This window comes from Leptodactylus fuscus, chromosome 2, assembly GCF_031893055.1.
Source record: "Leptodactylus fuscus isolate aLepFus1 chromosome 2, aLepFus1.hap2, whole genome shotgun sequence".
Taxonomy (NCBI): Eukaryota; Metazoa; Chordata; class Amphibia; order Anura; family Leptodactylidae; genus Leptodactylus; species Leptodactylus fuscus.
This window is the reverse complement of record NC_134266.1, coordinates 146,740,691-146,765,371: the sequence shown is the minus strand read 5'-3', so window position 1 is coordinate 146,765,371 and position 24,681 is coordinate 146,740,691. Positions and strand designations below refer to the sequence as shown.

Here is a 24,681-nt window from a genome sequence, read left to right as displayed (position 1 = left end):
ACATCTGGCTTAGGGGGCGTTCACACTACCGTCGGTGTCCGAAGGCAGGTGTCCGCTGCTAATGTCCATGCAAAATCTTGTGCGGACATTAGCATCGGACACTAGCTGTGTCCGTGAGATTTTGCATTGATTTAAATGGACATCAGGTGCGTTCTTTTACTGTCCGTGGGTGTCCTTAACTGTCCGTTCCCAAAGATGTCCGACTTTTCAAGCGGAGAGCTAAACCCGACATGTAGGTTTTTGTTGTCAATGCAAAATGTCACGGACACAGCTAGTGTCCGTTGCTAATGTCCGCACAAGATTTTGCACGAACATTATCAGCGGACACTAGCTGTCGGACACTGACAGTAGTGTGAACGCTCCCATAAAACTAAAACAGCATCTCAGAATAAGAACATCCTTCCGACAGTCAAACATGGTGGAAGTAAGATGGTCTGGGACTGTAATGCTGCTTCAGGACCTGGAAGACTTCCCTTTATTGATGAAATCTGCTCTATACCAGAAAATCCTGAAGGAGAATGTCTGGCCGTCAGTTTGTGACCTTAAGTTCAAGCATGCTTGGATTCTGGAGCTGGACAATGAACTGAAGCACACTGATAAGCCCACCTCTGAATGGCTGAAAAAACAAAACAAAGGTTTTGGGGGTGCCTAGTTCAGATTTAATTCCAATTGAGATGCTGTGACATGACCTTAAACTGGCCGTTCATTTTCAAAAATCCTCCAATGTGGCTGAATGAAAAAAATTCTGACAAGAAGTGTGAGCCAAAATTTCACCCAAGAGATGTAAAAGACTCATAACCAGTTATCGCAAACACATGATGCAGTCGTTGCCACCAAGGATGGCACAACCAGTTATTAGGTTTAGGGGGCAATTACTTTTTCACATAGGGTCATTTGATTTGGATAGCTTTTCTCCTTAATAAATTAAATCATCATTGAAAAACTGCATTTTGCATTTCCGGAGGTTATCTTTGTATAATATTGAAATTTGTTTGATAATCTGAAGTATAAACGTGACAAAAATTCAAAAACACAAGAAATCTGTAAGGGACAAATACGTTTTCACAGTATTGTATATAACTGTGGAGCTCTAGCCTAAACTGTTAGTTGGGATCAGAAACCCAGCAGCTTTTTTTGCTGCAGATTTTCCTGCGTTTTTTTCAGCCAAAGCCAGGTCGGGATTGAGTAGAAGGGAGAAGTATAAGAGGCTCCTTTATTTTTCCTATTCCTTGTATAGCCATTCTTGGTTTTGGCTCAGGTTTCCTCTGTGGACTTTCTGCTTCAATTCTACTTATGGAAATGTCAGCGGTTTGCCTATACGTATTATTAACATGACGCGATTTCCAAAACTGCGATTGTTTTGGAAATCGCAGCGTGTCAGCTGTGTGTATTTTTCCACTGGGTGGACAATGCCACAATTTTTTTCATGGAGTTTCTGCCATGTGGGGCTCCGACCTAAAGGGGTTTTCCAGGCCAAAAATAGTTATCCTAATGATAGGTCATCAAAATCAGACTTATGGGAATCTGATGTCTGGGACCCCCACCAATTAACAGTTCTAAACCTCTGATGCACAGAGTGTCTGAAGGGGTGCTCTGAAGTTTATAATCCAACTACCTTAATATCATTCTTCAGTAAATATCCAATATCCTGAAGCTGCGTTGTCCGTTGCTCAGGATTTGCCTGAATTCCAGTGCTGACTATAGAATAATAAGGTTCAGGAAGAGTTGGATCAGCAGTCAAGTAATGTCCTGACTTCATGGAATCTTTAACTGCGTCACCATCTAACCCGTTCCATGGTAGAGAATCTAAACAGTAAGAATAATTAGAAAGTTTAGCACAGAGAATATATATATATATATATATATATATATATATATATATATATATATACAGTTAGGGCCAGAAATATTTGGACAGTGACACAAGTTTTGTTATTTTAGCTGTTTACTAAAACATGTTCAGAAATACAATTATATATATAATATGGGCTGAAAGTGCACACTCCCAGCTGCAATATGAGAGTTTCCACATCCAAATCGGAGAAATGTTTAGGAATCATAGCTCTGTAATGCATAGCCTCCTCTTTTTCAAGGGACCAAAAGTAATTGGACAATGGACTCTAAGGGCTGCAATTAACTCTGAAGGCATCTCCCTCGTAAACCTGTAATCAATGAAGTAGTTAAAAGGTCTGGGGTTGATTCCAGGTGTGTGGTTTTGCATTTGGAAGCTGTTGCTGTGACCAGACAACATGCGCTCAAAGGAACTCTCAATTGAGGTGAAGCAGAACATCCTGAGGCTGAAAAAAAAAGAAAAAATCCATCAGAGAGATAGCAGACATGCTTGGAGTAGCAAAATCAACAGTCAGGTACATTCTAAGAAAAAAGGAATTGACTGGTGAGCTTGGGAACTCAAAAAGGCCTGGGCGTCCACGGATAACAACAGTGGTGGATGATCTCTGCATACTTTCTTTGGTTAAGAAAAACCCGTTCACAACACAAACTGAAGTCCAGAACACTCTCAGTGAAGTAGGTGTATCTGTCTCTAAGTCAACAGTAAAGAGAAGACTCCATGAAAGTAAATACAAAGGGCTCACATCTAGATGCAAACCATTCATCAATTCCAAAAATAGACAGGCCAGAGTTAAATTTGCTAAAAAACACCTCAAGAAGCCAGCTCAGTTCTGGAAAAGTATTCTATGGACGGATGAGACAAAGATCAACCTGTACCAGAATGATGGGAAGAAAAAAGTTTGGAGAAGAAAGGGAACTGCACATGATCCAAGGCACACCACATCCTCTGTAAAACATGGTGGAGGCAACGTGATGGCATGAGCATGCATGGCTTTCAATGGCACTGGGTCACTTGTGTTTATTGATGACATAACAGCAGACAAGAGTAGCTGGATGAATTCTGAAGTGTACCGGGATATACTTTCAGCCCAGATTCAGCCAAATGCTGCCAAGTTGATCGGACGGCGCTTCATAGTACAGATGGACAATGACCCCAAGCATACAGCCAAAGCTACCCAGGAGTTCATGAGTGCAAAAAAGTGGAACATTCTGCAATGGCCAAGTCAATCACCAGATCTTAAACCAATTGAGCATGCATTTCACTTGCTCAAATCCAGACTTAAGGCGGAAAGACCCACAAACAAGCAAGACCTGAAGGCTGCAGCTGTAAAGGCCTGGCAAAGCATTAAGAAGGAGGAAACCCAGTGTTTGGTGATGTCCATGGGTTCCAGACTTAAGGCAGTGATTGCCTCCAAAGGATTCGCAACAAAATATTGAAAATAAAAATATTTTGTTTGGGTTATGTTTATTTGTCCAATTACTTTTGAGCTCCTAAAATGTGGAGTGTTTGTAAAGAAATGTGTACAATTCCTACATTTTCTATCAGATATTTTTGTTCAACCCTTCAAATTAAATGTTACAATCTGCACTTGAATTCTGTTGTAGAGGTTTCATTTCAAAACCAATGTGGTGGCATGCAGAGCCCAACTCGCGAAAATTGTGTCATTGTCCAAATATTTCTGGCCCTAACTGTATATATATAAAAGAAACAAACAAAATGACCTAAAAAAGTAAATAATTCACATCATTTAAATGGCTTGTCTGGTCTAGCTACTTTAACATCAGGATCGGATGCTCCGTTGTACTTTAAAGTTCTCATTTGAATTATGAGTTTTGCATAGAACATGATTTATCCTTTTATATACTTCTTATTAGAATGGGGAAGGTAGAAAATAAAAAAAAACATACTTGACTGTTCCTGGTGCTCCGGTGTCTCCCACCACCGTCTGATCCAATGGCGCCCAGGTTCTTCTTCTGACGTAAGGAATGGAGCAGGGGCGTCACTCACATACATCACCTGTGATATACCATATCCTTTCCTTAAGCTGTTAGGGCTTAGTGGTCACATGTGTCAAGGACTTCCACTGGAACTAGACCCTGAGAGCGGTGGGACCGGACCACTTTAAGAGACAGTACAGCACCAGGGACAGGTGAGTATGGGACTTTGTTTTTATTTCTTCATCTCCCCAGCCTCGTTGCCAAAAACTATTTCTCCTGGACAACACCTTTAAGGGTCTTTAGGTCCTTTGAGGCCACATAAATTAGCGTGTAAAGATCTAGTCTTTGTGCCTGCAGTCCATTAACCTCTTCTCATTTCTGTTTTTCATCCCCTCATTTCAAGAGCCATAACGTTTTTCATTTTACATTATGGCTTATTTTTTACTAGTAATATTATGGCTTATTTTTTACTAGTCAACTTATGGCTTATTGTTTACAAGTCAAATTATGGCTTATTTTTTTTACTAGTCACATTATAGTTTATTTTTTACTAGTCACATTATGGCTTATTTTTTGCAGGACACATTGTACTTCATAATGGCACCATTTAATGCTCTGTATAATTTACTAGGAAGCTGGTAGCCAGTTTCTTCACCATAGTCCAACATCCTTAACTTTTTAATATTTCAGTGAACAAAGCAGGTTAAGGTGTCTTTAAATGGGGGACTAGATGTAGTTTGTATTGATACCATTTTGGAGAATGTCCAGCATTCTTATTATTTTTAACCAATCTTTTAGGAGGCAAAGTCTTGATCTCTTGGACCAAGAGATACCTAATATGTTTGTTTATTTTTGTTTATATATGCTTTATATGTAATCTAGAGAAAGAGGTGTGATTTTAATTTTTTTTGTTTATTGTATATTTTAAAAAACTTGTTGGTTTGTTTTTTACTTTTCTTTTCAGACCTCCTTGGGGACTTGAATCTCAAGGGCAGTAATGTAAAGTTGCTGCTCCTCTATTACACAGTGCTTCAGATCCTGAGCCCTCTCCATACAACCCTTTGTAACTTACGTATATGTACGTCATTGGCTGTTAAGGAACAAGCTGAGGAACTTTGTGCCTGAAGTCCATTAATTTATGTAGTGAGTTTGATAGCGCCATGTGCTCCTTCACTCTGAGTAGTGCTATCACACTTATAGCTTGATCCTGAACTGTGACAGGAGACTACAGGTTGTCCTCGGGTTACGACGGTCTCGGGTTACAACGTTTCGTGGTTACGACTAGAGATGAGCTAAAAAGTAAAGCTCCCTTGTAACAGAAAGCTGCCAGCAATCCCGACTATCAAGGACGAGCCTGCGGCAAATCAACGCTGGTTCTGCAGCAGGCTCGTCTTTCCTAGTCAGGAGAGCTGGCAGCTTGCTGTTACGAGGGAGCTTACTTTTTCTCATAGGAATGCATTGGCCAGCGTTGCTTGGCCAGTGTACAGCATTCGGCCAATCAACGCTGGTTCTGCTGGAGGCTCGTCTGTGAGGAGGCGTAGTCTAAGATCGGACCACAGCAGTCTCCATTGTGGTCCGGTATTAGACTCCGCCTCCTGGCCAGCGTTGATCGGCCGAATGCTGTACACTGGCCAATCAACGCTGGCCAATGTATTCCTATGAGAAAAAGTAAGCTCCCGCATAAATGCAAGCTGCCAGCTCTCCCTGTACAGTACGTAACTTAGTGTGCAGCAGCTCGGAACCGAGGAAGACTGTACTGTACTGTATATGGTACAGTCTTCCTCGGTTCCGAGCAGCTGCACACTAAATCACGTTGATCCATTCCTATGCGGCGCCGTATGGTATGTTTCCGACTTACGTAGATATTCGCTTTACGAAGCCGCGTAAGAACGGATCAACGTCATAAGTCGAGGACTACCTGTAATATAGTTGTTCCATGTCACAAGTAAACCTGAACACCACTTTCACATTCAGCCTGATGTTAGAGAGTCCAATGACATCAAATATGATAATATGTGTCTTATCTAAATATCTAAAACCAAAAAAGTTTGTCCTGACCTCAATATTGTACATCAATGTATTTAGGAAACTTGTGATGAAATTTACCCTGCTGTGTTTAGCTCTAGACTTGTAATACATCATAGTTATATAAGCTACAAATGAAGTTTGTTATAACTTGTCAGGGAAAACAAACATAGATCAATGTACCTGTTAAACTTTCTTGCATGACTGCACAAAAACTGTAAAGGTCAGACTTTATACTTCCGGCTTTTCCTGCAACTACTTCAGGAGATGACCAGCAATACAACTGTTTAGGTATTGGGAAATGAATGATGCCATCACACTTTTTGTTATCTTTGCTGGAAGACAAGCAAAAGAATAAAATAATACCTTATGGGTTCATTATATAATTAGACATGTCTAGATAAATAAAATGATTTTTTTTTCCAAGGAAAAGAAAGGAGTGAATTTATTAAACTGTACCTTCAATTCTAAAATAAACTTTTATAAATGAATAGTCTGGGTGACTGTAAGAAACTGCAATAAATCTTATTAAGGGAATGAGATTCCCTAGAAGGTTTCGCTTCACCTTCTTATCCTCACAATGACTGCCTGTATAGAATCTGTCTCCATATTTGCTTAACACACAGAAGTCTATGGAGATGGTAGGGTGATAAGGATGCAGCTTCGGCTAGCTGATTTTTTTTACCTAATTTTCCTGTCATTGTAGACTATTATCTTGAAAGATAGCAGTGTCAAAACAGCTCTCTCACTCACAGTGTAGCAGAGCTTAGCAGCTGCAGATATTTGTGTGTCTATTTCAGCAGCCTCTAGCCCTCCTCCATAGACTTTTATGTATAAATTAATTCAGCCTGATAAGTGAAGAAGAAAACATACATCTTTAATAAAAAAAAAAAAAATATGACAAAGTTTCTTATATTCATCTGTACTATTCATTTCTGAAAAGCTGATGTATAATCAGAAGTACTATAAGAATGGTGTTCCCTATTCCAGTGTTAATGGGAAATACGCTTAAGTAAGATGAACATGCTTCTTATTATTTTTGGCGTGAATGTTGGGGGAGTCAGCATCCACAGCAAAGTCATGTAAGGTTTGAAATCTCCTTTTCAGCTTTCCCTGACTATTTACCTATAGAAATCCCCTCTGAAGTCTGTATGCAAATTAGCTAAGAGTCACAATGAGCGACTGGAGGGGAGATAACTACAAATTTCAATATGCTGGTCCCTGTGGCATAGTTCTACCTTATTCTAAAATTGTGAAGCTTTGCTTTAAAACGACACCATTTATTTTTGTAACTGAATAGTTCAGGTCAATATTACAAACTTTGTAATATGTGCTATCTGCAGAACATGCTACTATCTGCTGTTATCAGCATCTCTACTGCTTGGTAAACTGCTTAACCCCTTCCCGCCGATGGCATTTTTTGATTTTCGTTTTTGACTCCCCTCCTTCTAAACCCCATAACTTTTTTATGTCTCCGCTCCCAGAGCCATATGAGGTCTTAGTTATTGCGGGACAAATTTTTCTTCATGATGCTACCATTAATTATTCTATATAATGTACTGGGAAGCAGGAAAAAAATTCTGAATGGGGTGGATTTGAAGAAAAAATGCATTTCTGCGACTTTCTTATGGGCTTTGGTTTTACGGCGTTCACTGTGCAGCCAAAATGACATCCCTATATTCTGTGTTTCGGTACAGTTCCAGGGATACCAAATTTATATGGTTTGATTTACATTTTGACCCCTAAAAAAAATTCCAAAACTGTGTTAAAAAATTTTTTTTCTAAAAGTCGCCATATTCCGACGGCCGTAACTTTTTTATACGTAAGTGTACGGGGATGCATAGGGCGTCTTTTTTTGCAGGGTCGGGTGTACTTTTTAGTTCTACCATTTTCGGGAAATGTTATTGCTTTGATCACTTTTTATTCAAATTTTTATCAGAATCAAAACAGTGAAAAAACGGCGGTTTGGCACTTTCGACTATTTTTCCCGCTACGGCGTTTACCGAACAGGAAAAATAGTTTTATAGATTTGTAGAGCGGGCGATTTCGGACGCGGGGATACCTAACATGTATATGTTTCACAGTTTTTAACTACTTTTATATGTGTTCTAGGGAAAGGGGGGTGATTTGAACTTTTAATTCTTTTTATATTTTTTTTTAACTTTTTTTTTTTTTTTGCATTTATTAGACCCCCTAGGGGTGTTGAACCCCAGGGGGTCTGATCACTAATGCAATGCATTACAATGCTAATGCATTGCAAAAAAGCATCCTTTCTTTTGCAGGCTGCATAGACCAGCCTGCAAAAGAGAGGATTTGCAGACAAGCCTGGGAGCCTGTACAAGGCTCCCGGCTGTCATGGCAACGGGACGTCAGCCCTGGAGCATGCTCCAGGAGCCGGCGATCCCGGCCAAAATGGCGCCTCCGGCGCCTTTGACAGCGGCGCCGGAGGGGTTAATGCCTCCGATCGCTCCGGGGACCGATCGGAGGCATCAGAGCCGGTTGTCTACTGCTTAAAGCAGTAGACACCCGGCGGCTATGACGGCCGTCCGGCTCCCGGGCGGTCGCCATAGTTACAGACCCGACATGCGCCGTACTATTACGGCGCATGTCGGGAAGGGGTTAATTCACTGAGAAATCTATCTTCGGATAGGTTTACATCTTCATTGGACCCTCTGCTACATATTTCGCCGGAAATTGGTGGAGAGAAAAGTCTTGCATGGAGGACTTTTCTCTTCGCCGGTTTCAATACCAAAATAGTGGAAACCCGACAGACACCCAGCGGATCCTGTTATAGTCTATGGTATCCACAGGCAACCGCTATTTTAGCCAACAGGCTCTCAGTGAGAGAACCCGACACAATTGTGAACCTAGCCTCAAGTGAGACAATAGAGCTCAAATAACACAGGAGTGGGCACTATAGATATAAATAAACCTCTGGTGAGAGAGAAATTTTACTGTTATCTGCTCCACAATGCCAATTTTTCTCTTATTTTCATTCATTTTGCTTCCTTCTCCATTTCCTGCAGCCTGTGTTCAGTATACAATGATCTCTCAGTGAACTATGCAATTTGCCAGCAAGGCAATCGGGCTGAAAAGAGGAGATAGCACTTTCCTCTCCATAATAAAGATATATTACAAAGTTTCTTAAATTCACCTGACCTATGTATTTACAAACAAAAAAAAGGATAATATTTATTCTTGAGCCCTTTCCCGTCATTGGTTGTAATATTACAGTGCATGTATATTTAAATATGGCGGCTGCTTAGGAGCTGAGTGGTCACCATAGCCGTATTATACAGTATAAATACGGTGCTATTGCCCATAATCAGTGCCCACACTGATTGCAGGCATTAAGGCCCCCGATACCTTGGTCAAAGCTGACCGAGGCGCCGTTTTCCCAGCAGTGCATAGGCACCAATATTTTGAGGAGGATCGCTGGCAATCTGTTGCCATGACAGCTGGGAATCTATTGAAGGCTCCCAGGCTTGTCTGGCATGTAATTCTAATACAGGTTGCTCTATGCAGCTTGCAATAGAAGTGCCAGAATTTTGCAATGCATTGCATTAGTGATCAGATCTAGAGATGAGCGAGTACTGTTCGGATCAGCCGATCCGAACAGCACGCTCCATAGAAATGAATGGATGCACCTGGTACTTCCACTTTGACGGCGGCCGGCCGCTTAACCCCCTGCGTGCCGGATACGTCCATTCATTTCTATGCGAGCGTGCTGTTCGGATCGGCTGATCTGAACAGTACTCGCTCATCTCTAATCAGATCCACTGGAGCCTAAGACCCCTAGGGGGTCTAATCAATAGAGTATAAAAAAAAAGAAAGAAAAGAAAGTAAAAATATAAAATTAAAGAGAGTTAAAAATTTTAATCACTCCCTTTTCCTTAGAGTACATATAAAAGTAAAAAAGTAAAAAAACGGCTGTGAAACATATACTTTAGGTGTCCCTGTGTCCAAAAAAGCCAGTGCTGCAGACTGTTCGCTATTTCGCCTGATAAAGCAATAGACATTCCTTAAAATGTTATAACTAAAAAGTATATCTAACCCTGCAAAAAAACAAGATGCCCTATGCCATGCTGTACACAGAAATTCCAAAAAAAAAAGTTCTGGGTGTCAGAATTTTTCTTTTTGCAAAGTTTAGGATTTTTGTTAAGGGGTTAAAATGTAACTAAATTCAGTATCCCCAGAATCATACCAAAACACAGATTACAGGACACAAGTCATTTTGGTAGCACAGTGAACGCTGTAAAAACAGTGCCCGTAAGAAAGTCGCACAAATGCAGTTTTTCTCCAATTCCACCGCATTCTGAATTTTTTGGTCCAGATTTCCAGTATACACTCACCGGCCACTTTATTAGGTACACCATGCTAGTAACGGGTTGGACCCCCTTTTGCCTTCAGAACTGCCTCAATTCTTCGTGGCATAGATTCAACAAGGTGCTGGAAGCATTCCTCAGAGATTTTGGTCCATATTGACATGATGGCATCACACAGTTGCCGCAGATTTGTCGGCTGCACATCCATGATGCGAATCTCCCATTCCACCACATCCCAAAAATGCTCTATTGGATTGAGATCTGGTGACTGTGGAGGCCATTGGAGTACAGTGAACTCATTATCATGTTCAAGAAACCAGTCTGAGATGATTCCAGCTTTATGACATGGCGCATTATCCTGCTGAAAGTAGCCATCAGATGTTGGTACATTGTGGTCATAAAGGGATGGACATGGTCAGCAACAATACTCAGGTAGGCTTTGGCGTTGCAACGATGCTCAATTGGTACCAAGGGGCCCAAAGAGTGCCAAGAAAATATTCCCCACACCATGACACCACCACCACCAGCCTGAACCGTTGATACAAGGCAGGATGGATCCATGCTTTCATGTTGTTGACGCCAAATTCTGACCCTACCATCCGAATGTCGCAGCGGAAATCGAGACTCATCAGACCAGGCAACGTTTTTCCAATCTTCAATTGTCCAATTTCGATGAGCTTGTGCAAATTGTAGCCTCAGTTTCCTGTTCTTAGCTGAAAGGAGTGGCACCCGGTGTGGTCTTCTGCTGCTGTAGCCCATCTGCCTCAAAGTTCGACGTACTGTGCGTTCAGAGATGCTCTTCTGGCTACCTTGGTTGTAACGGGTGGCTATTTGAGTCACTGTTGCCTTTCTATCAGCTCGAACCAGTCTGGCCATTCTCCTCTGACCTCTGGCATCAACAACGCATTTCCGCCCACAGAACTGCCGCTCACTGGATGTTTTTTCTTTTTCGGACCATTCTCTGTAAACCCTAGAGATGGTTGTGCGTGAAAATCCCAGTAGATCAGCAGTTTCTGAAATACTCAGACCAGCCCTTCTGGCACCAACAACCATGCCATGTTCAAAGGCACTCAAATCACCTTTCTTCCCCATACTGATGCTCGGTTTGAACTGCAGGAGATTGTCTTGACCATGTCTACATGCCTAAATGCACTGAGTTGCCGCCATGTGATTGGCTGATTAGAAATTAAGTGTTAACGAGCAGTTGGACAGGTGTACCTAATAAAGTGGCCGGTGAGTGTATTTCATAGAATATTAAATTGTACCATTATGAAGAACAATTTGACCTGCAAACATTAAGACTTCATATGGCTCTGTGAACAGAAATATAAAAAAGTTATGGGTTTTATAAGACGTGGAATCAAAAATGAAAATCATAAAAATTCCTCCAGAGGGAAAGGGTTAAAGAGTCTCAGCATGACTCTCCTGAGAAAACAAGCCTGGTTGACCACTACTAAATTGCACTCAGACCATCAAGGTTGCAAATTTATTTCCAATCAGTCTTCAAATGGCCAACATTCAGTGTAGTGCAGTGCTGCGCAGCGCAAGTGCAGACTTTTATATGATAACATAAATATCTTACCACAATGAGAATACAATACTCACAGGACAGCAAATAAGTAAGAGCATTTATGCTTCTCGGCCTTTTGGCTGAGAGTGGGTGTGGGATTTGACGGTTCTGCATTTGGTCTTGGCTGGAAGGTGCCCCGGGTACCCTTCTCCTTGGTCTGGGGGGATAAGCCCAGTATATAGCTGGGTCTTCGCCTCCCTGTTGCTATTAGGGAGGAGGTTAAATCCCGGGGCAATGGGAGGCGATCACCTACTCATGCCATGCATAGCTGTGGTATGTTGATTCTAGATTTGAGCAGATTGGATTGGATCTGAGAAATAAAAGGAATTGTCTTTGTTTTTCCCTGAATAAGGAGGTGAAGTTGGAGACTTGGAAAGAGGATTATGTTTTCTGGATTCTTGGTGATATTTTGAAGATCGAGCCTGAAGGTACTGTGTATATGCAAGATAATTACTTGATGAAATCTTCTGATATGACCTTGAGGGAGGAATTCGTGAGGGCTTTTGTCTGTTGGCATGAGGAAGTTGTCTTATAGGTCAAGAGAAATGTGTCTATGTTATCTTCTGTGTCTAGTTGTTTCTATGGATGATCCTTCAATAGAATTGGTATGCTTTGTTAAAAAGTTTGCCATTTATGTGAAGTTTGAAAAATTGTCCCTGAATAAAGTCTGGAATGAGAAGAGGAGGTTTTCTGTGTGGTTAAAAGAAGAAAATAGAGATTTGGTAACTGGTGTGATAAATATTGATGGAAAAGTTGGTTTCTCCTGTTGGGAGGGAAAAAGAAAATTTGAGGAGAAAATTTATAGTGAAAGAGGAAGCACTAGTTGTTTGTTAAAGAAGAAATGGTGGAGAAGATAGAGTTCAAAAATTTAGATACTGGAGCCAAGTAGAGGAGTCTTCGAATGAATCCACTGAAGAAACCATAGTCAGAAGATCTAGTAACTGAAGAACAAGAAGTGATTGGATAGGTGGGTGAAGTGAGGGAGGAGGTGGTAGTAGAAGAAAATGCGTGTAAATCTGTTATGGATTATAAAAAGAAATGGTTGAACTTATCAGACAAATTAAAGAGTAAATATGGATGTAATTATCGGATGAATAGATATGGAATAATAAGGGACTTTCGCTGTGATTGGATAAGTTTTTTGATGAATTGTGGGGTAACTGAGGAAGTGGTGGAGGATATGCGGAATAGAACTTATTTGTAAGAGGATGAAATGGACATAGTTTTTACTATGACAGTAGATACTGGCTATTGTAATGTTGTCCTTGTTGGTATTTATTAAGACAATTTGCAGGGATTAATGTTGTGGGTTTTAAATAATTAATAAATATTAAACAAATAATTGGTGAAATGATGAGTTAAGGATGTTTCAGACTTGTATGTTACCTGAATATATGGCAACCCTACTGCAAAAGCAGACTTTACATCTATAAACACAAAATAAAAAAAATATAACACTATACAATAACAAATCATGGACAAATATAAGAATGTGGGCTTGAGAAATGGTCTTTACCTTTCTATCATGTATTCAAAGTTGCTTATCTTTGCTCTGCCTGCTGATACAATCTGAATAGCATGAGAGGAAAAAGAACGATGGACGAATCCACGCCAGTGAAGAAATACGAGAGCTTCAATCATCTGAAGGAGTATGTGAACTATAGTTCCCAAATGCAATATTGGGTATTCTGAGCGCTGAAAGTTTCAGAAAACATCAAGATTAACAATACAGAAAAGCTGCCAGCTAATATAGCAGTTAGAATTGCACATCTATGCTAGTATATTCTGGTGGCCATATTATAGAAACAACTGATTTATAGTAACTAGAGATGAGCGAACAGTGTTCTATCGAACTCATGTTCGATCGGATATTAGGCTGTTCGGCATGTTCGAATCGAATCGAACACCGCGTGGTAAAGTGCGCCATTACTCGATTCCCCTCCCACCTTCCCTGGCGCCTTTTTTGCTCCAATAACAGCGCAGGGTAGGTGGGACAGGAACTACGACACCGGTGACGTTGAAAAAAGTAGGCAAAACCCATTGGCTGCCGAAAACATGTGACCTCTAATTTAAAAGAACAGCGACGCCCAGCTTCGCGTCATTCTGAGCTTGCAATTCACCGGGGACGGAGGTTTCCGTCCAGTTAGCTAGGGCTTAGATTCTGGGTAGGCAGGGACAGGCTAGGATAGGAAGGAGAAGACAACCAACAGCTCTTATTAGAGCTAAATTCCAGGGAGCAGCAACCCAGCTTTCCCAGGATCCTGAATGGAATACACTGTCAGTGTATTCCCGTATACCCGATATATACCCCCGATACCCGTTCCAACGGTGTGCCCCCCCACCTTCACCCCAGAAATACCCTGCAAGTCCCCTAGCAATAGAATTGGGGCTATATACACCCACTATTTTTGCTACTGCCATATAGTGCCATTGTCTCACTGGGAATTCAAAGAATATATTGGGCTTACATATAACTTCAATTCCAGGGAGAAGCTTGTCAGTGTAACGTGGCACTGACGGGCTCAATCGCCGCAACCCAGCTTTCCCAGGATCCTGAATGGAATACACTGTCAGTGTATTCCCGTATACCCGATATATACCCCGATACCCGTTCCAACGGTGTGCCCCCCCACCTTCACCCCAGAAATACCCTGCAAGTCCCCTAGCAATAGAATTGGGGCTATATACACCCACAATTTTTACTACTGGTATACAGTGCCATTGTCTGACTGGGAATTCAAAGAATATATTGGGAATACAAATACCCTCATTTCTTGCTACTGCCATATAGTGCCAGTGTCTGACTGGGAATTCAAAGAATATATTGGGGTTACGTGCACCCACAATTTTTACTACTGGTATACAGTGCCATTGTCTGACTGGGAATTCAAAGAATATATTGGGGTTATAAATACCCTCATTTCTTGCTACTGCCATATAGTGCCAGTGTCTGACTGGGAATTCAAAGAATATATTGGGGTTATAAATACCCTCATTTCTTGCTACTGGTATATAGTGCCATTGTCTGACTGGGAATTCAAAGAATATATTGGGGTTACAAATACCCTCATTTCTTGCTACTGCCATATAGTGCCAGTTTCTGACTGGTAATTCAAAGAATATATTGGGGTTACATGCACCCACAATTTTTGCTACTGGTATATAGTGCCATTGTCTGACTGGGAATTCAAAGAATATATTGGGGTTATAAATACCCTCATTTCTTGCTACTGGTATATAGTGCCATTGTCTGACTGGGAATTCAAAGAATATATTGGGGTTACAAATACCCTCATTTCTTGCTACTGCCATATAGTGCCATTGTCTGACTGGGAATTCAAAGAATATATTGGGGTTACAAATACCCTCATTTCCTGCTACTGCCATATAGTGCCAGTTTCTGACTGGTAATTCAAAGAATATATTGGGGTTATAAATACCCTCATTTCTTGCTACTGGTATATAGTGCCATTGTCTGACTGGGAATTCAAAGAATATATTGGGGTTACAAATACCCTCATTTCTTGCTACTGGTATATAGTGCCATTGTCTGACTGGGAATTCAAAGAATATATTGGGGTTACAAATACCCTCATTTCTTGCTACTGGTATATAGTGCCATTGTCTGACTGGGAATTCAAAGAATATATTGGGGTTACAAATACCCTCATTTCTTGCTACTGCCATATAGTGCCAGTTTCTGACTGGTAATTCAAAGAATATATTGGGGTTATAAATACCCTCATTTCTTGCTACTGGTATATAGTGCCATTGTCTGACTGGGAATTCAAAGAATATATTGGGGTTATAAATACCCTCATTTCTTGCTACTGGTATATAGTGCCATTGTCTGACTGGGAATTCAAAGAATATATTGGGGTTACAAATACCCTCATTTCTTGCTACTGCCATATAGTGCCAGTTTCTGACTGGTAATTCAAAGAATATATTGGGGTTACGTGCACCCACAATTTTTGCTACTGGTATATAGTGCCATTGTCTGACTGGGAATTCAAAGAATATATTGGGGTTACAAATACCCTCATTTCTTGCTACTGGTATATAGTGCCATTGTCTGACTGGGAATTCAAAGAATATATTGGGGTTACAAATACCCTCATTTCTTGCTACTGGTATATAGTGTCATTGTCTGACTGGGAATTCAAAGAATATATTGGGGTTACAAATACCCTCATTTCTTGCTACTGCCATATAGTGCCAGTTTCTGACTGGTAATTCAAAGAATATATTGGGGTTACAAATACCCTCATTTCTTGCTACTGCCATATAGTGCCAGTATCTGACTGGTAATTCAAAGAATATATTGGGGTTACAAATACCCTCATTTCTTGCTACTGGTATATAGTGCCATTGTCTGACTGGGAATTCAAAGAATATATTGGGGTTATAAATACCCTCATTTCTTGCTACTGGTATATAGTGCCATTGTCTGACTGGGAATTCAAAGAATATATTGGGGTTACGTGCACCCACAATTTTTGCTACTGGTATATAGTGCCATTGTCTGACTGGGAATTCAAAGAATATATTGGGGTTATAAATACCCTCATTTCTTGCTACTGGTATACAGTGCCATTGTCTGACTGGTAATTCAAAGAATATATTGGGGTTACAAATACCCTCATTTCTTGCTACTGCCATATAGTGCCAGTTTCTGACTGGTAATTCAAAGAATATATTGGGGTTACAAATACCCTCATTTCTTGCTACTGGTATATAGTGCCATTGTCTGACTGGGAATTCAAAGAATATATTGGGGTTATAAATACCCTCATTTCTTGCTACTGCCATATAGTGCCAGTTTCTGACTGGTAATTCAAAGAATATATTGGGGTTATAAATACCCTCATTTCTTGCTACTGCCATATAGTGCCATTGTCTGACTGGTAATTCAAAGAATATATTGGGGTTATAAATACCCTCATTTCTTGCTACTGGTATATAGTGCCATTGTCTGACTGGGAATTCAAAGAATATATTGGGGTTACAAATACCCTCATTTCTTGCTACTGCCATATAGTGCCAGTTTCTGACTGGTAATTCAAAGAATATATTGGGGTTACATGCACCCACAATTTTTGCTACTGGTATATAGTGCCATTGTCTGACTGGGAATTCAAAGAATATATTGGGGTTATAAATACCCTCATTTCTTGCTACTGGTATATAGTGCCATTGTCTGACTGGGAATTCAAAGAATATATTGGGGTTACAAATACCCTCATTTCTTGCTACTGCCATATAGTGCCATTGTCTGACTGGGAATTCAAAGAATATATTGGGGTTACAAATACCCTCATTTCTTGCTACTGCCATATAGTGCCAGTTTCTGACTGGTAATTCAAAGAATATATTGGGGTTATAAATACCCTCATTTCTTGCTACTGGTATATAGTGCCATTGTCTGACTGGGAATTCAAAGAATATATTGGGGTTACAAATACCCTCATTTCTTGCTACTGGTATATAGTGCCATTGTCTGACTGGGAATTCAAAGAATATATTGGGGTTACAAATACCCTCATTTCTTGCTACTGGTATATAGTGCCATTGTCTGACTGGGAATTCAAAGAATATATTGGGGTTACAAATACCCTCATTTCTTGCTACTGCCATATAGTGCCAGTTTCTGACTGGTAATTCAAAGAATATATTGGGGTTATAAATACCCTCATTTCTTGCTACTGGTATATAGTGCCATTGTCTGACTGGGAATTCAAAGAATATATTGGGGTTATAAATACCCTCATTTCTTGCTACTGGTATATAGTGCCATTGTCTGACTGGGAATTCAAAGAATATATTGGGGTTACAAATACCCTCATTTCTTGCTACTGCCATATAGTGCCAGTTTCTGACTGGTAATTCAAAGAATATATTGGGGTTACGTGCACCCACAATTTTTGCTACTGGTATATAGTGCCATTGTCTGACTGGGAATTCAAAGAATATATTGGGGTTACAAATACCCTCATTTCTTGCTACTGGTATATAGTGCCATTGTCTGACTGGGAATTCAAAGAATATATTGGGGTTACAAATACCCTCATTTCTTGCTACTGGTATATAGTGTCATTGTCTGACTGGGAATTCAAAGAATATATTGGGGTTACAAATACCCTCATTTCTTGCTACTGCCATATAGTGCCAGTTTCTGACTGGTAATTCAAAGAATATATTGGGGTTACAAATACCCTCATTTCTTGCTACTGCCATATAGTGCCAGTTTCTGACTGGTAATTCAAAGAATATATTGGGGTTACAAATACCCTCATTTCTTGCTACTGGTATATAGTGCCATTGTCTGACTGGGAATTCAAAGAATATATTGGGGTTATAAATACCCTCATTTCTTGCTACTGGTATATAGTGCCATTGTCTGACTGGGAATTCAAAGAATATATTGGGGTTACGTGCACCCACAATTTTTGCTACTGGTATATAGTGCCAATTTCTAACTGGGAATTCAAAATGCGCAAGGCTCCCGGAAAGGGACGTGGACGAGGCCGTGGGAATGGTTCTGGGGAGCAAGGTAGCAGTGAAGCCACAGGGCGTCCCGTGCCTACTCCTGTGGGGCAGCAAGCATTGCGCCACTCCACAGTGCCAGGGTTGCTTGCCACATTAACTAAACTGCAGGGTACAAACCTTAGTAGGCCCGAGAACCAGGAACAGGTCTTGCAATGGCTGTCAGAGAACGCTTACAGCACATTGTCCAGCAGCCAGTCAGACTCTGCCTCCTCTCCTCCTATTACCCAACAGTCTTGTCCTCCTTCCTCCCAAAATTCCCAAGCTTCACAGAACAATAACCCCAACTGTCCCTGCTCCCCAGAGCTGTTCTCCGCTCCTTTCATTGTCCCTCAACCTGCCTCTCCACGTCATGATTCCACGAACCTAACAGAGGAGCATCTGTGTCCAGATGCTCAAACACTAGAGTCTCCTCCATCTCCGTTCGATTTGGTGGTGGATGACCAGCAACCCACCCTCATCGACGATGATGTGACGCAGTTGCCGTCAGGGCATCCAGTTGACCGGCGCATTGTGCGGGAGGAGGAGATGAGACAGGAGTTGGAAGAGGAAGCGGTGGATGATGAGGACACTGACCCGACCTGGACAGGGGGGATGTCAAGCGGGGAAAGTAGTGTGGATGTTGAGGCAGGTGCAGCACCAAAAAGGGTAGCTAGAGGCAGAGGCAGAGGTCAGCAGCTTAGGCAAAGCCAGGCCACACCCGGAATCTCCCAAGATGTTCCAGTTCGTACCCAGCCCCGAAAAACTCCCACCTCGAGGGCACGTTTCTCGAAGGTGTGGAGTTTTTTCAAGGAATGCGCCGAGGACAGATATAGTGTTGTCTGCACAATTTGCCTCTCGAAATTGATTAGGGGCTCTGAGAAGAGCAACCTGTCCACCACTTCAATGTGCCGTCATTTGGAATCCAAGCACTGGAATCAGTGGCAGGCAGCAACGGCAGGACAAAGGCCGCCTGCCGTTCACGCCACTGCCACTGCCTCTGCCTCTGCCACTGCTGACTGTGCTGGCGATGCACTCCAGAGGACGAGCCAGGACACCACTTCATCTGCCTCCGCCACTTTGTTGACTTCTCCCTCATCCTCCCCTGTTCCTGTCTTATCTCCTTCTCCTGCACCATCAAAGGCACCATCAGGCGCTTCTTTACAACAACCCACCATCTCTCAGACATTGGAGCGGCGGCAGAAATACACTGCTAACCACCCACACGCGCAAGCCTTGAACGCCAACATCGCTAAACTGCTGGCCCAGGAGATGTTGGCGTTCCGGCTTGTTGAAACTCCCGCCTTCCTGGACCTGATGGCAACTGCGGCACCTCGCTATGCCGTCCCTAGCCGTCACTACTTCTCCCGGTGTGCCGTCCCCGCCTTGCACCAGCACGTGTCACTCAACATCAGGCGGGCCCTTAGTTCCGCGCTTTGCACAAAGGTCCACTTGACCACCGACGCGTGGACAAGTGCATGCGGACAGGGACGCTACATTTCACTGACGGCACACTGGGTGAATGTAGTTGAGGCTGGGACTGCTTCCCAAACTGGCCCGGTGTACCTCGTCTCCCCGCCTAACATTCCTGGCAGGGACACGAGAAGAACACCCCCCTCCTCCTCCTCCTCTACCGCCTCCTCCTCCGCCACCGCCTCCTCCTCCGCTGTTAGATTGACCCCAGCTACGAGTTGGAAACGTTGCAGCACTGGCGTTGGTAGACGTCAGCAGGCTGTGCTGAAGCTGATCTGTTATGTCAGTCCAGGTAGCTGCAACGGGGCTAAGGGATAGCAGTAGGGAATCTCGCCCTGCACTACTCCCACTAGCTATCCCGGTCCCTGCCTCACGGGTGTGGGTCGGCTGTACTCAGGCTAAGCCTGACCCCGACAGCTCCTCTCTCACTGATTCCGTAGGCCTAGAGGGAAGTGGGAGAAGGAATGCCCTATAAGACCTCTAGGGACTGGAGACTAAAGGGGGTCACCCCTAACGAACAAGTGAAGCTGCTACCGACAGGGACTGACAAGGGTGTGCGCTGACTAACAACACAAGCAGCACACAGGAAAAATGTGGGAAAGGATTCCCCCAAACCAATATGGGAAGGAACCTTACACTAGGAAACAAACACAGGGAAACTGAGTAGAAATCAAAGGATAAGGCAATTCACTCACACAGTCAATTATACACAGAGGGAGGATTGGTGAACACAGAAGGGAAAACACACAAACCAACTCGTTCACCCAAACCTCCCAAACAACCAACCACGGAACTTCCTCTATCCCAGAACACCACCTACTCCTCCTGCTAAGGCCTAGCTCTGTAAAAGCGACACTCAGCACAGAACCATGGGAGGCATGGGTTTAAATACAGAGTAGAGACCACTCCTCCCAGGTGCAAATGGGAGGACAGACTAATCAACCAGGAGATAAAGCTGCCTACCATCAGTGCGCACGTGCAAGTCAGAAGGTGTGCACCAATACTCACGACAGGACAACCCCGCAGCGCCAGGATGCCACCCCAGACACTGCGCAGCCAAAAACTCCCCAGGTAAGAAAAATAGAAAGTAAAGAACCTAAATACTCCTAACATGATCAGCTTGGGGGACAGACAGCACACTGCCTCCGAGGTGAGGGATGCCCTCCTCGATGAGACGGCAATATGGTTTGAGCCGCTGCACCTGGGCCCAGGCATGGTCGTTTGTGATAACGGCCGGAACCTGGTAGCAGCTCTGGAGCTTGCCGGACTCCAACATGTTCCATGCCTGGCCCACGTCTTCAACCTAGTGGTGCAACGTTTCCTAAAGAGCTACCCCAATGTTCCAGAGCTACTGGTGAAAGTGCGGCGCATGTGCGCCCACTTTCGCAAGTCGACAGTAGCCGCTGCTAGCTTAAAATCTCTCCAGCAACGCCTGCATGTGCCACAACACCGGCTTTTGTGCGACGTCCCCACACGCTGGAACTCAACGTTTCAGATGTTGAATAGAGTGGTTGAGCAGCAGAGACCTTTGATGGAATACCAGCTACAAAACCCTAGGGTGCCACAAAGTCAGCTGCCTCAGTTTCACATCCATGAGTGGCCATGGATGAGAGACCTTTGTGACATCCTACGGGTCTTTGAGGAGTCCACAAGGAGGGTGAGCTCTGAGGATGCGATGGTGAGCCTTACAATCCCGCTCTTGTGTGTTCTGAGAGAATCCCTGATTGACATCAGGGATAACTCAGATCACACAGAGGAGTTAGGGATAGCATCCGATCCGTCACAGCTGGAGAGTAGGTCCACACATCTGTCCGCTTCACTGCGTTTAATGGAGGAGGAGGAGGAGGAGGAAGAAGAGTTGTCCGATGATGTGATGGTGATACAGGAGGCTTCCGGACAACTTCGAATCGTCCCATTGTTGCAGCGCGGATGGGTAGACATGGAGGATGAGGAGGAAATGGAGATTGAACTTTCCGGTGGGGCCAGAGGAGTCATGCCAACTAACACTGTGGCAGACATGGCTGAGTTCATGTTGGGGTGCTTTACAACCGACAAGCGTATTGTCAAAATCATGGAGGACAACCAGTACTGGATCTTTGCTATCCTTGACCCCCGGTATAAAAACAACATCTCGTCTTTTATTCCGGTAGAGGGGAGGGCCAATCGCATCAATGCTTGCCACAGGCAATTGGTGCAGAATATGATGGAGATGTTTCCAGCATGTGACGTTGGCGGCAGGGAGGGCAGTTCCTCCAGTAGGCGACCAAGTTCTCACCGGTCCACACAAACGAGGGGCACACTGTCTAAGGTCTGGGACACCTTGATGGCACCCCCTCGCCAAAGTGCCGCCACGGAGGGTCCTAGTGTCACCAGGCGTGAGAAGTATAGGCACATGTTGCGGGAATACCTTTCCGACCACAGCCCTGTCCTCTCCGACCCCTCTGCGCCCTACACGTATTGGGTGTCGAAGTTGGACCTGTGGCTTGAACTTGCCTTATATGCCTTGGAGGTGCTGTCCTGTCCTGCCGCCAGCGTCCTATCTGAGAGGGTGTTCAGTGCAGCCGGTGGCATCATCACTGACAAGCGCACCCGTCTGTCAGCTGAGAGTGCCGACCGGCTCACTTTGATAAAAATGAACCACCACTGGATAGAGCCTTCATTTTTGTGCCCACCTGTGTAAAGCACCCCAACATGAAACTCCATGTCTGTACTCAACCTCTCCAATTCCTCCGCATCCTCATACTCATCCACCATAAGCGTTGCACAATTCTGCTAATACTAGGCTCCCTCCACCCTGATTTCCCCCAACTCTGCTGGTTAGAGGCTCCCTCCACCCTGATTTCCACCAACTCTGCTGGTTAGAGGCTCCCTCCACCCTGCTTTCCCACAACTCTGCTGGTTAGAGGCTCCCTCCACCCTGCTTTCCCACAACTCTGCTGGTTAGAGGCTCCCTCCACCCTGATTTCCACCAACTCTGCTGGTTAGAGGCTCCCTCCACCCTGCTTTCCCACAACTCTGCTGGTTAGAGGCTCCCTCCACCCTGATTTCCACCAACTCTGCTGGTTAGAGGCTCCCTCCACCATGAATTGGTCCAAACTGGGGTTTTTAGAGGCTCCCTCCACCATGAATTGGTCCAAACTGGGCTGGTTAGAGGCTCCCTCCACCATGAATTTGCCCAAACTGAGCTGTTTAGAGGCTCCCTCCACCATGAATTTGCCCAAACTGGGCTGTTTAGAGGCTCCCTCCACCATGAATTGGTCCAAACTGGGGTTTTTAGAGGCTCCCTCCACCATGAATTGGTCCAAACTGGGCTGTTTAGAGGCTCCCTCCACCATGAATTGGTCCAAACTGGGGTTTTTAGAGGCTCCCTCCACCATGAATTGGTCCAAACTGGGCTGGTTAGAAGCTCCCTCCACCATGAATTTGCCCAAACTGGGCTGTTTAGAGGCTCCCTCCACCATGAATTTGCCCAAACTGGGCTGTTTAGAGGCTCCCTCCACCATGAATTGGTCCAAACTGGGGTTTTTAGAGGCTCCCTCCACCATGAATTGGTCCAAACTGGGCTGTTTAGAGGCTCCCTCCACCATGAATTGGTCCAAACTGGGGTTTTTAGAGGCTCCCTCCACCATGAATTGGTCCAAACTGGGGTTTTTAGAGGCTCCCTCCACCATGAATTGGTCCAAACTGGGCTGTTTATAGGCTCCCTCCACCATGAATTGGTCCAAACTGGGGTTTTTAGAGGCTCCCTCCACCATGAATTGGTCCAAACTGGGCTGGTTAGAGGCTCCCTCCACCATGAATTTGCCCAAACTGGGCTGTTTAGAGGCTCCCTCCACCATGAATTTGCCCAAACTGGGCTGTTTAGAGGCTCCCTCCACCATGAATTTGCCCAAACTGGGCTGTTTAGAGGCTCCCTCCACCATGAATTGGTCCAAACTGGGGTTTTTAGAGGCTCCCTCCACCATGAATTGGTCCAAACTGGGCTGTTTATAGGCTCCCTCCACCATGAATTGGTCCAAACTGGGGTTTTTAGAGGCTCCCTCCACCATGAATTGGTCCAAACTGGGCTGGTTAGAGGCTCCCTCCACCATGAATTTGCCCAAACTGGGCTGTTTAGAGGCTCCCTCCACCATGAATTTGCCCAAACTGGGCTGTTTAGAGGCTCCCTCCACCATGAATTGGTCCAAACTGGGGTTTTTAGAGGCTCCCTCCACCATGAATTGGTCCAAACTGGGCTGTTTAGAGGCTCCCTCCACCATGAATTGGTCCAAACTGGGGTTTTTAGAGGCTCCCTCCACCATGAATTGGTCCAAACTGGGGTTTTTAGAGGCTCCCTCCACCATGAATTTGCCCAAACTGGGCTGTTTAGAGGCTCCCTCCATCATGAATTGGTCCAAACTGGGGTTTTTAGAGGCTCCCTCCACCATGAATTGGTCCAAACTGGGGTTTTTAGAGGCTCCCTCCACCATGAATTGGTCCAAACTGGGGTTTTTAGAGGCTCCCTCCACCATGAATTTGCCCAAACTGGGCTGTTTAGAGGGTCCCTCCACCATGAATTTGCCCAAACTGGGCTGTTTAGAGGCTCCCTCCACCATGAATTGGTCCAAACTGGGGTTTTTAGAGGCTCCCTCCACCATGAATTGGTCCAAACTGGGGGTTTTTAGAGGCTCCCTCCACCATGAATTTGCCCAAACTGGGCTGTTTAGAGGCTCCCTCCATCATGAATTGGTCCAAACTGGGGTTTTTAGAGGCTCCCTCCACCATGAATTGGTCCAAACTGGGGGTTTTAGAGGCTACCTCCACCATGAATTGGTCCAAACTGGGGGTTTTAGAGGCTCCCTCCACCATGAATTTGCCCAAACTCTGCTGGTTAGAGGCTCAATCCACCCTGATTTTCAAAACAAATGTTGGTGCCAACCTCAACTTACTACAAGGCCCAAATTCACTGCTGGTGACAAGCTCTCCTCACTGCAA

General features: G+C 43.8%; 1 protein-coding gene across 1 annotated transcript in view; it reads right to left on the bottom strand.

The window, feature by feature from the left end:
• Positions 1 to 24,681, bottom strand: part of TEX14 (testis expressed 14, intercellular bridge forming factor) — a 78,368-nt gene that overhangs the window by 4,154 nt on the left and 49,533 nt on the right. The window contains exons 10-13 of the mRNA XM_075263118.1: positions 13,226 to 13,404; positions 5,998 to 6,149; positions 1,616 to 1,806; positions 542 to 616 (exon numbers count right to left, since the gene is read on the bottom strand). Coding sequence (XP_075119219.1) covers positions 542 to 616; positions 1,616 to 1,806; positions 5,998 to 6,149; positions 13,226 to 13,404 — 597 coding nt within the window. The remainder of the gene's footprint in view (positions 1 to 541; positions 617 to 1,615; positions 1,807 to 5,997; positions 6,150 to 13,225; positions 13,405 to 24,681) is intronic.